The 12,623-nt window shown below is 42.2% G+C and overlaps 2 protein-coding genes across 2 annotated transcripts in view; one reads left to right on the top strand and one right to left on the bottom strand.

Moving 5' to 3' along the window:
• Window positions 1–80: 80 nt before the first annotated feature.
• On the top strand, window positions 81–7,779 carry rps6kl1 (ribosomal protein S6 kinase-like 1). Its single transcript, XM_019857388.1, has 12 exons — window positions 81–682; window positions 1,030–1,150; window positions 1,399–1,572; window positions 2,376–2,500; window positions 2,891–2,983; window positions 3,104–3,151; window positions 3,833–3,965; window positions 4,086–5,408; window positions 5,482–5,571; window positions 6,352–6,434; window positions 6,708–6,803; window positions 7,635–7,779. Exons 3-12 carry the CDS (start codon window positions 1,437–1,439, stop codon window positions 7,743–7,745), a joined length of 2,238 nt encoding a protein of 745 aa, XP_019712947.1. The 5' UTR covers window positions 81–682; window positions 1,030–1,150; window positions 1,399–1,436; the 3' UTR covers window positions 7,746–7,779.
• Window positions 7,780–8,520: 741 nt separating this feature from the next.
• The window catches only part of dlst (dihydrolipoamide S-succinyltransferase), a 10,517-nt gene continuing 6,414 nt past the window's right edge, over window positions 8,521–12,623 (bottom strand). The window contains exons 11-15 of the mRNA XM_019857389.1: window positions 11,174–11,304; window positions 10,927–11,000; window positions 10,769–10,852; window positions 9,911–10,078; window positions 8,521–9,142 (exon numbers count right to left, since the gene is read on the bottom strand). Of these exons, the coding sequence (XP_019712948.1) occupies window positions 9,008–9,142; window positions 9,911–10,078; window positions 10,769–10,852; window positions 10,927–11,000; window positions 11,174–11,304 (592 nt within the window). The 3' untranslated portion in view covers window positions 8,521–9,007. The remainder of the gene's footprint in view (window positions 9,143–9,910; window positions 10,079–10,768; window positions 10,853–10,926; window positions 11,001–11,173; window positions 11,305–12,623) is intronic.

Raw genomic sequence — 12,623 nt, forward strand, 5'->3', positions numbered from 1 at the left:
TTCGCCTCCGTGTGAGTCATACAAGGTTACCGCTGCCCCTCTGTAATCCTGCCCTCCACTGGGGGTGGGGCGGGAGGGGGGTGAAGCGGGGGAGCAGCCTAGTTCCATCTGGTACTAAGCACCCATCACTTTTTAATCTGAATATGAGTCTTCCGTTCATAATGGATGGCACATACATGAAGGAAATATACTATTTGACCATCCATACTGTACACTGGATTATGCTATTGTCGAAGCCCAATACAATTTAGTTTGGAAGTAAAAGTGAAAAAATGACAAGGCCATCATTCAATGCACTCAAGAAAACAACACTGTCTCTTTAAATCAGACAGCATCCGGCATGATGAGAGTGGGGGAAGAGAGTGCTTGCGTGTGAAATGGTACCCGAACGTGTCATCATGCTCAGCAAATCGGAGGCCAGGCATGCAATTTCTCCTCCTCCGCTCCTCCTCGGAAGAGTGTGTTGTGTGCTGGCTGATGCTGATGCTGCTAAGCCACACGGTCGGCCTCATCACATAGTTTACGCTGTATTTATTTGTGCATTCTCGTCGTTTCTATGTGGTATTTGTTGTTTTTTTTATTGTCACAGGGGAACGTTAAAGATCCGGGCTATGTTTCAATGCACGCTGAGCATATGATGGCTGAGGAACTAGATGATGATGTCGCCGCCTACCATGAGGATGTAAGGCTTGTGCATGGCAAATTTAAGAGAAAAAGAATGCCATACGTTACCACCATGATGCAATTGATTTTCAGTTTCGATATTTCCCTGATACCTTTTGATTTTTTTTTAATGATTTTTATTATTTTTTACAATGTTTATTTGTCTTCTTGGTTGCATGTATACTGTAAAATGTAAAACATTGTCAATGTGGTTGTCTACAATGGTGAGCCTCAGTCTTCATAATGCTTTGATGATGAAACATTTTAAATATTTACTCTTTATGTCAAAGGGAGTTGTTTTTGTTTTTATTAATTTACTTCCTGTCTGCACAAATGAGAGTTAACTCTTTGCTTCCACTTTTCCAGTCGATCATGCTCTGTCACAGAGGCCTAAACTTCGAGGTCACTGGGGGAAGAACCACACCGAGCCCACCCAGTGGCGCCTAGCAGAGATGTGTCCTGCTTTCCATGAGACCAGGAAGCAAAGGTGAGCCTCCAAGAAAACTACACACGCGCGCGCGCACACACACACACACACACACACACACACACACACACACACACACACACACACACACACACACACACACACACACTCACACACTCACGTATAGTTTGAAACATGCAGGTATATTCACCTATGAATGATTCAATATCCACTTCCTGCTCTAAGGTTAAGGGGACAAAAATAGTAGCAATTACCGTTGACTTAAATACTTCTCAAACTGCTCTCAGGCTCGACTGGACCTTGACGGGCCCTAAAGAAGGTGAGGATGGCGAAGCGTGATTACTTGGTAGAGGCAGCCAAGCAGATTCGCATGGCTCTGGACAGCGAGGTCAACGAGGACTACGAGGCAGCTTTCAGTTATTATAAGAATGGGGTGGACTTACTGTTGAATGGCGTTCAATGTAAGTTCATTTCGACCGCGAAATATTCTTCTACTGTATCATTATTCCATTACCATGTTCATATTTTTATTAGCTAATTGATTGGTAAATCATCACAATGTGTCACAATGCTGGTTAGCGTCGGATTTGACCCGGTATGTTGGGTCCAGCGTTTTCTCCCAAATGGGGTAAAAACTAACCATACCGATGACTTAAAGCTACAAAGAAATTAGTTACCAGGTTATCGGGATAATGTAGCGAGTTAAAAATGATATCAATGTTCTCATTTCTTGGACGTGGTATTTTAAATATTCTGTAAAGCGCTTTGTTACAGCTGCAGCGGTTGTGAAAGCTGATATAAATAATGCTGTATTGTATTGTATTCCCTTTAGCGTAGCTCCATCTAGTGGATGTAAAACGCAACCGCAGCTTCTATTGTAGCTTCTATTTTATGCGCCCTAAAATGCGGTGCATCCTATATTGGAAAACAGTTTTAAAATAGGCCATTCGTTGAAGGTGCGCTTGATACTCCGAAGCGCCTTATAGTGCGGAAAATACAGTACTTGTCTGCACATGTGCATTTTATGACATCATCAATCTCTGACTGTGTGGTAGATTAAAAATAATATTTGTCCAGCGCAAGACATGTGACTGGAACATGCAGACCACATTAAAAATGGGAAGTTAAAAATCAGAACTCCCACTGGACAAAGATCAACAGGTTCATTGAGGACAGGCTTGTTGTATTGTTCCATTTCTTAGACAAATCCACACAGTCAGCAGCAATGCTAGATTTGAGTCTGACGTTGATGTTCATCTTTCAGTGGACCCAAACAAGGAGCGTCGGGAGGCTGTGAAGAGGAAGACAACCCAGTACTTGAAGAGAGCTGAGGAAATCTTCATAACGCATCTGCAGGACAACCTCGGGAAAGGAAACTCTCATTTAGGGGTATGACTAAAAATGTTTTCCTGTTCTTCTTCTAGTTTAGCCACACCCACACAGGGAAATGGGCTTTGCCAAGCCCATGTAACAATGTTTGACTCCACAGTCCGAACTGGATTCAACCAGTGTGCCAAAGAGTGCCAAAGACAGGGAAGACCATAGCAAGAGAAGGTCGTAGCGATACGACTTAGCTCAAGCCATCAATCTGATTATGTATGCCAATGACAATCTGTCAATTGTTTTGAAAATACAGTAGTTTCCTTTTACTCACTGACTCCGCCATCCCCTAGCTAACGTCTTTATCATTGATGCAGTTTCATACATGAGCCTTATTAACTTACAATGTGGCAAAGAATGTAAATGTAAGCTAGCTGCTGTATTTCTTTGTATGCCCAGGGCTACAGCAGTCTGAGATTCCGTCCGGTAAGACACTTGAGTTCTCCTATGGAGGATCTGGAGATGTGTAAGGTGGTGGGCATCAGCGATAAGGTAAATGAATCAATCAGTGGTGCTTCTGTTGATCAATAAGGACGCTTAACCTGAAAATCCCTGTATTGTTGAATGCAAACAAAAATATTTATACTTTTTTTTTGGTTTCCTTGCATATAGGTCCTAGTTGTCCAAAGCATGGTTAATAAAGAGACATTCGTAGTAAAGGTGGGTGTTTATTTTTGAGTTACGCTGTTTATTTGGAGTATGCTTTGGATTATTAGATGCTCCCTGATTTCTCCAGTGACGGGTGATTTTTAACTGGTTTAAACTTTTCATGATTTCCATTTGTGAGGGATTCCGGTGAGATTCTTTCGTGATCCAGGTCATCGCAATCCCTAAAAGTCAATCGATGCAACTGGACTTTCTTGCTTGTTGAAGCTGATAAGGCTATTTACTTTGTAGGTTCTAAATCTGAAAAATCAAGATGTGCCAGTTTTTTGGATTAAAGGTGAAATATCAGCAATCAAGAATTGCCTCAATTTATCATTTGTGGAAATCTTTTGACATTCTGCAGAATATTCTTGATTTCTATCCATGCTTTGTTTTTCCTTCCTTCTTTCCTTCCTCTTTTAGTCATCACTGCAACTGTTTTACTGCAAGTTACAGCATACTCAATAATTTCGGGAAAAAAAAACAACAACTCACTGGACTGATGTCAACTCAGCAGTGTGTGCATTTTATTTAAGAAAAAGTGAGTGTAGCAAGGTCATTAAATAGTGACAAGTAGGGTTGGTTCAGTATAGAAGTAACCAAGTATTTATTACTCCCCACCATGTTTTTGAAGCCAACAACAAAAAGTCATGTTTTCCTTTCAGTGCAGCTGATGTCTTGCCTTTGCTTTTGCAGAGTCTGATGAAGTGTAGCTGGGAAAGCAGGGAGCAGCCGACCATCATCCCTCAAGGAGTGCCGTACATGGTGAAGCTGCTGAGGTATTACGTCAGCGAGGACACGGTTTACCTCCATCTTGAACATGTCAAAGGTAAGGAAAAAAAATATCAACTGCGTCTTAAAAAGTTTGTTTTAGTTTACAGTGTTTAGTTGAAAAAAAAAAAAAAACACACAGGATCATCAAGTCCAATGCCTTTTTTTCCCCCCCAAGGTGGGAGGCTCTTCTCTAAACTTCACAAGCTGAGGAAAGAGAGAGCCAAGGAACACCCAGAATGCATCACACCTGGCCAACACAACAACAAGATGAAGAGCAGCTACACCTCGCCCACAATCTGCACGGAGTACCAGCGCAGCATCAGCATGGAAAGCGGTCACAAGATGAGTGACGAGAGCCCGGATGTGGATGACCCGAGATCTTGGGACGAGACCCAGCGGCGTCTGGACAGCTGCGGGACTCACTCCTACATTGAAGAGACGGGCTGCCTGCAGAACTCCCGTTCGGCCGCATCGTTCTACAGCAAGCTCGACCGCCTGACTTTACTTTCTGGACCCGCCAGATCGCAGGTCAGCGCTCGCATCCATCCGCCAGCTCCTACTTTGTGCTTGCACTCTTCTCGAACTCAGGACAAGCCCGCTCTTCCTTTGTCTTGCGCTCGTGTCAGCCAAGCTCTGGACGTCATGTCAGAACTCAGTGACAGCCAAGCTGGAACTGGACTCATCGAGTGCAGCTCCGACTTTGAAGTCGCTTGGAAGGCTGCAGATCCAGCACTGAGAGGTGACCAAATAAACCCCTATGCAGTTACTGAAGGTGTCTTGAACATGACACTTCATTCAAAGCAGACCTCGTGTATAAAAACAGATTCTCCAAACACAAAAAGTCATATTTTAAATTCCTCTCCGGCCATTTTACATCTTCCTCTCCATTGCCAAACACAAATTCACGGAAGAGCGTCTTGGGATGGACCGGGCTTTCATCAGGGATCCATTTTAAGTGCGGCCGACCAGGTTACAAACTTGGACGCGACGCATTTCGGCAGCAGTCCCAGCCCAGAGGAACGAAATGGAGTGGTGGTGCTTCGGAGCACAGACCAAGTTGTGTTCTCGGACCACAGGGAAGCACAGACCACCCAGGGAAGCTCCTGGCCTTTCTCTGCAAGGGAAACGTGTCCAGTGGATGTGAGAGACGGTGTGGAAGAAGCCTGTGAGCTGCTCAGTCCAGGAAATGTGGCCCAACCTTCGAGGTGCTACTCCCCCTCCCCTCACGTGGTGGGGGCCCCAAAAAGGACTGAGGGCTCACCCGTGAGGACCGAGTGGCAAGGAGATGACCAGATCATCGAGGTGGATGGATGGTGCCACGTACCTCGTTTACCGCTCAAACCCTCAGATAAGTCCAGCTGTCGGACCTGCTGGGGGCTCCCAGAATCTGAGGTGCGGGTGTGGGGCGCTCAGATCCTGCTGGCTCTGGAGAGCCTTCATCAACAGGGCATCATATGCCGGGACCTCAACCCAAGAAACGTTCTGCTGACCAGCAACGGTGAGTGTCACGCAGAGGATTGCGCGCAAGAAGTTTGATTTGGTTGAAAATGCATTGTTTTATATTGACACAGGAAAGGCGTGCTTGACTTTTTTTGGACAATGGAGTGAGGTTCAATCGGAAATTAACTGTGATGCCATGGAACAGATGTACTGTGCGCCAGGTAGCCCTCAACCTCTGTTCCGGTTATGGACACGTATGGACAAAATGATCAGCACCCCAATTTTTAATGAAACAACAACTGTAATAAAAATAATAATGTAATGAAAATCAACCAATTAAAATTTGACATTGCTTTTGATTTATGGGTCAAGGAAATGTTATGACAATTATTACTTTTTAAATAAACTCAAGAAACAGGCCTGTATGAAAATGAATAGTACACCTACAAAAGACTAAAAATAATTTGACCATATGGACATGTTCAACCAAGGCGTGTCCTCTAATTAGCCTCACAGTTGTCTTAAGACTTGCGATCATTCAGATGTCCGATGACCGATGTCAAGGATGACAACTACAATCACGGTGCTGGTGGCTGACATGATGTGTTAACACACTAATCGTCTCATGGAGATTCGTCAGAAAATGAAGACTGTCCAAGCAGCTCGATGTTATGCAAAGCCAAAAAGCCAACACCGCTGTTGAAAATAAATCATAAAAAATAAATTGCCAAACTGCACACGTTTCTGAGAGAATGTCTTATGGACAGACGAGCGCCCCCCCCCACCCCCCCAAAAAAAAAAGAAAAAAGAAAGAAACATTTTGGCAAGGCATGTGCCAAAAGCAATGTCTGATTCTTAATTTTCATTACATTTTAATTTATTACAACTATTAATGTCACTTACTATTTTTGTTTCCTGAGACAACAGTGGAGTACCAACAATTTTGTCCACATGTGTAGATGTATTCATTACACCAAGTGAACGGCTGCATTTGTCACCAGAAATTGGTGGAGTGTCCAGAGTCACCGAAGCTTGTGATTGGTGGAGCCTGGGGGCACTGTTGTTTGAACTTCTCACCGGAATGGTAAGTGAAATCTCAGAATGATTCGAAGATGCACTCGAACCTTTAGAGGGGAACTTAATTTGAGCCCATCAAAACCTTTGAATGTTCCAAAACGTCAAACAAGGAGCAGAAATGTCATTCATTATCTTTGTAATCTCATTCGATTGTGTGGTTGTACCTTAAGTGTGTCATCAATAGTAATATGCAAATTGATATATAAAGTGCACATCCATATTTATATTTATAATTAATTATAAATAATTTCATGCATAGTCTTGCTCTCTGTGCCTTCAGCCACTATGGCAGCTCCACCCAACAGGAATCAACTCACACACTCAGCTGCTCATCCCCGACCACCTGAGCACCACTGCTGCATCCCTGCTTCATGAGGTGTGCAACACGCATTTATTTTAAAGTTGAAATCGTGACGAGAAGCCACCAAAGTGAAATGAACATTAGAGCCGTTTTAGACCACTTGGCACATATCATATAAACATATCACGGCACACCATTAGGCAAAAATGCCACGAAACACATATACATTGGTGCAACTAAACCTAAAATGAGCTTTAACCTGAACAAGTGAAATTACTTTGACCTTCTTTCAACTTGTGAGTCCACGCAACTTTTTCAGAGGTTACTTTTACGCACATCTTGCTGTTTTTGTTGCACACGCATGTGTATTCAGAATTTGAGAGAAGATCAAATTAAATTCAACTGGAAATGTTGCCTCGTATATTAGGTTGACCCTGAAATTTCACCCAAAATTTGACTATCCCTAAATTTTCGGAGTAGTTACTGAAATAATGATCTCATCTCAATTTACCCACAAAGGGATTTAGCGTGAATTCTGGGTCTGTTTAGTTGAACGCAGACAGGGCTTCTTGTCAGGCTTCTGCAGAGGTTGCTGACCATTTGAATCAGGTGTTGGAAGAGGGAAATATCAAAAACCCTCGAGGACCGGAGTTGCCCACCCCTGCATTATTTTATTGTATCAATGTCAAAGTGATGCACATGTTAATTTATGTACCTTCTGCCATCTAGCGGAAGAACAAGCGATTGTTCTGCCAGTCGCCACACATCTCCCGCTTTCATAACTGACCAGCGATATATTATTTGCCATAAATAAACAACTTTCAGACCACTTGGGTGAAATTAGAGAATTTTCCCTAGAACAATGACTAAATCGATTAGGCGACACCTTTGCTTCTGTTTCCACAGTTACTTCAGTTTGACGCAGGCTATCGTCTGGGGTGTGGCGGTGGAGGGGTGAGCGACATCAAGTGTCACCCCTTCTTCAGCAGTGTCTCCTGGAAGGCCCTGAGCTGCTAGCTGGGTGCAGATGCCTCTGCGATGCACTGGAAACGAAAAAAAAAAGAAGAAAAAGAGTAACCCAAATGTGTCTAAACCCTCGTTGTGTGCTTCCCAAAGAAGATTGACTGTGACAAGAAAAGTGATGACCGCATGAAGTCTCATCAACAGCACATATGAGGTCCTTTCAACACACAGTTGCAGAACATTGTAAACCTTTGATTTTCATGACTTATTTTCTATATGCGTGCAGATTTACCATTATCACCATGCATGAAATTGGGTAACATTTGACAATCTTTTCGGACACCTGTAATTATACTGAGTGTGTGTAGTGGAGAGAATGAAAATGAGACAATATTTCTGACTTGAATCATACATTTCATTCAGAATGAATACTGCCATTGTCACACCATTGGAGTTTCTGGCTAGAACTCTTTGCAGGTTGAAAAGTAACATCAAACCAATTACCAAATGCATTCTTGATGAGAATAAGACAACTCTCACACACACTTTTAAAATAATAAATACAGTTAAGCTTTAGGTATTAATATAACTGTCTTGATACTAAAACTGCACATATCAAGCCAAACTGATGTGAAAGGAAAATATGGCAGGATGATAAGCGGCTTGAAAAATGGATGGATGTACTGTATTTTCCGAAGTGTTTGCAGCTTCAATACTCAACTAGTATGATGCATTGACTTTTGTCATGAATTAAACTGCAACTTTCCACGGAATGCTTTTTTTTTTTCTCCCTCACTGTTGCCCACTGAGACACAAACACACACATACATTAAGTCCCATAATTTCGATTTTTATTAAAACATTTTTTTTTTCTTAAATATTCTAACAGAGCATGAGGAGAACGCTCCACATTGTTGTGTAGTAGCATCAATTCTCCAATTAAGAGTTCTTCACTTTGGACATAACATTGTGTTCCTTGGTTTCAACGCATCCTTATTCTCTCAGAAAGCATGTTGAACCTAGATTTGTCATCTCATAATAACGTGAACACATTGTATGTAGAAAATTACATATGGCGAACATACAAGACTGGATATACTATTTGATCTAATGACCAGAACCCGGAAAATCCTCAGACAGTACCAAACCCTTATATGACTGCCAGCCTTATATTGCACAACCCAACTGTTAACCAAACAAAAAACAAAAAAACCCCAAAACCAAATCTATCGTTTGAGTCATGTCCATAGGGTGGGTTATAGCCACTGGTTGTGTGGGGCGGTTCAGTCAGTTGGGCCTGGAGATGACGTGGGCGCTCACATGTCGAGGAGCAGCACCCTGGGGTCCTCCACCACAGACTTGATCTTGCGCAGGAAGGTGACGGCCTCTCTTCCGTCAACCAGGCGATGATCGTATGTCAGGGCCACGTACATCATGGGACGGATCTCCACCTGTGGAGTCCCAACAAAAACAACAACAAAAATCTTCAACTTGCACGACAAAGTTAATTTTTGATCATGTTGAATTTATAATTAAAAAATATATTCATTTAACTTTCTGGCTCCAATTTTAAGCCCTTTTTATAAATACAGAAACATACCAGCAAGTGCAGAATTTCATAATAAGGTGGAATAAAGCACCACCCTGTGGTACTTTATGGCACTGCAGAACTTGCAGTGCTGCTTTAATTGCAAACACTGATTTTCTAAATCATCCTTTAAGTCTTCAGGATGTACACAAATTACACATTACATTCGCCTGCCACAATATTAGGTACACCTGAGCATTCAAAGTGGATGAGTTGTTTAAAAAAAATGGCCGCCACAAAGATGTAAGTGGTAGTTTTGGTGAACGGTCAGCTGTCTTAATGTGCATGCACTGTGAAGCGTAGAACTAACTGCAAGACATCACAATGACAAGTTTGTAATATTTATGCTATACTATACTGATGGCGCGCAAAGGACAATGGATGCCCAAAGGGCAGGCAGATTTTGGCCAATTCCTGCCAAATGTATTTATTAAAAACCATTTTGATTGTTGCTCGTGTAATACTCCACTTTCTTAAGTTGGTCAATGTGGGTTTTTTGCTAGCTGCCAACAGAAAATATAAATAAATAAATAAATAATACAGCGGACTGAATCTCTGAATACTTTTCAAATTTATTGCGACACACCTATAGGGGCCAGTTCTTAACTCTTTCCACATGGAGAACACAAACCTTGCCAGCCACAGCCACAGGCCTGTCAAATATGCCATGCATGCCCAAGATAGCAGATTGAGGCGGGTTGATGATGGGTGTGCCGAACATGGAGCCGAACACGCCGCCGTTGCTGATGGTGAACGTTCCTCCGTCCATGTCTTCCACGGCCAGTTCGTTGTTGCGGGCCTACAAACAGACATTCAAATAACACTTCAAATGAGCTAAGCAGCTTTATCACAACAGTGCCATTTTCTACATAATGCACCCTGTTTCGCAACATCATCCATCCATTTCCCACACTGCTTAGTTTTATTAGGGTCATAGATGAGTAGGACCCGATCCCAGGTGGCTGTTGGATGAGAGGCAGGGAGCACCCGGGACTGGTTGCCAGCAAGTCACAAAGATAACTAAGTACTCACTCACAGTTATACATGTGGCCAATTTAGAGCAGGGGTGTCCAAGAAAAGGATGCAAGGGCCACTTTGACATTCTCCACCTTTAAGTTGCTTAACGCACGAAAAACAACTCATCCATTTAGATGATATACCAATTATATATTGTTTTTGTACACAGTAAATTTATTACACCTGCAGGAGTATTCCTCAAGAACAGATCTATCTACCTGTTAACTGAGAAGCAGCAGCAAAATCATGTCCACACACAGCCCCAAAACTAGAGCAGTCTGGACTATAATGACAGCCTTCAAAGGAGCGTTTACATGAGCATCATTGTATTGTGATGTGTTTTAAAATTAGGATATTGGTACTGGAGCAAACCTCACACTATTTGCTTCTGTCACTGATTTATATGTATTCACTGGGATGAGGCTGCTATTGCGCAAGACATTTTTGAAGAAAAACAAAAAACAAAACACACCTTTTCGCCCAACATATTGATGGTCTTCTCAATGTCAGCAAAATTCATTCCCTCAACATTCCTGATAACAGGAACAACCAGACCCTGAGGGAAAAGTCACAAGGAAAATTTGTGAACATTTACCATGAGCGTGACACATACACACACACTTGGCTTACCTTTGGTGTGGCCACAGCCACGCTGATGTCGACGTAGTCCCTGTACACAATCTCTTTGGTTGTATCATCAATGACTGGGAAAAGAAAAGGGAGCAAACATGGGAACAAAAATTGTCACACAGAGTGCAACTACTGTATGGTTTTGAGGATGACATTGAAAGACAACTTGACACCACTGTGCAGCGTGCACAGAGTCAAGTCAAACCAAAGTGAGATGCCAGGCAGTTTTGTGCGGTGAGGCCCTTACCAGCATTGACAACAGGTTGGTCACTCAGAGCGTAGGCAGATGCCTTCACGAATGCAGACATGAAGCCTAACTTGATGTTGTGCTTCTTCAGGAAGGCGTCTTTGTAGCTCTTTCGCATCTCAGAGATGTTGCTAGGCAAGGAAAGTAAGATAACGTCTCAATTGAGGGGGGAGGTAAATAACACGTGCAGCCCCCAAATATACAACAATACAGAGATCTCAAACCATTTAAATATCACTGGCGTTGGGTGGAATCCACATGCCCTCAAAGTCCTCACTTTTCAAAAGAACGCATCAATCGTTCACATTGTCAAAGAGAGCAAGCCATTTTCAACACAGGTCAATATTTTGTTAAACTGACATGTGCGGACTAAACACTAAAGAGATATTTGTGATAAAATATGAAATGTATCAAATTGTGGCATAGGTTCTGGCATACCGCCAGCAACATGCGGGGATCACAATTTAAGTCGTTCAAAAAGTGAAACTCATAAATTCGCAACACAGAATGAATTGTATTTATTGGATTTTTAAAAATAATTTTGATGATTGCAGCTAACAGACAAAATTTACCATAAAAACATTTTTAAAAAAAACGCGGGGATCACAATTTAAGTCATTCAAAAAGTGAAACTCATAAATTCGCAACACAGAGTGAATTGTATTGATTGGATTTTTAAAAATAATTTTGATGATTGTAGCTAACAGTTAAAGAGACAAAATTTACCATAAAAACATTTTTAAAAAAAAATATAGAATGTAGTAACTTTGTCATGTGGAAAGTGTTCTACCTTGGTTAATGAATCTGTGACAGATGAATTTGACTTTTAATTGAGCCACAAAGAGAGAGTTAAAATTCTATTCAAAATAATATTCTGCTATTTCAAGAACAAAATGTAATGACTTTGAAAGCCTTGATAACAAAAGCTTAAACGCTTAGCGAAGCAAGCTCAGCATACATAGTCTGAATGGGGAATTTTGGTGGTGACTTTTGCTTTCGGGCTGGACAATTTTAAAAAGCACTCGACATTTCTCTATCCCGGCCAAGTGTCACCGTGGTGATGGCGCTAGCAAGCACCTCATGCTAATGTTGGACTATTTATTGCCGGGGTTTGCCAGTTACTCTTTGTTAGAACCTGCAAGAAGTTACAAATCATTTTACCTTGGCTCATTTTCCACTTTTATCTTGATTTTTAATTGTTTGTTTTCCTGTCTGTAAAGCTCTAGGGTTTCTCTGCTAACACAATTAGCCCCTCCCAAGACACAGACTCCGTGAGAAAGGAGAGAAGAAGCGATAAAAATCTTCACTTTCGAGAGTGTGTAAATCTTATTGGGCTGACATAAAAGCCCCTATCAGTGGAGGCTGCCCTTCCACTCAGGGCGCAGGTCTCTGCGGGCCCCCGGTAGATGCTACCGCCTCACGCTCTGACCCCCTCCTTCGGCTCCAGATG

Source organism: Hippocampus comes, unplaced genomic scaffold (assembly GCF_001891065.2).
Source record: "Hippocampus comes isolate QL1 unplaced genomic scaffold, H_comes_QL1_v1.1 scaffold32, whole genome shotgun sequence".
Lineage (NCBI taxonomy): Eukaryota > Metazoa > Chordata > Actinopteri > Syngnathiformes > Syngnathidae > Hippocampus > Hippocampus comes.

Bases quoted from the DNA above. Each gene is read 5' to 3' on its own strand.
- rps6kl1 (XM_019857388.1), top strand. From the start codon at position 1,437: ATGGCGAAGCGTGATTACTTGGTAGAGGCAGCCAAGCAGATTCGCATG. The intron at 2,984-3,103 runs GTAAATGAATCA...CCTTGCATATAG, and splicing joins TGGTGGGCATCAGCGATAAG to GTCCTAGTTGTCCAAAGCAT. The intron at 5,409-5,481 runs GTGAGTGTCACG...ATATTGACACAG, and splicing joins CGTTCTGCTGACCAGCAACG to GAAAGGCGTGCTTGACTTTT.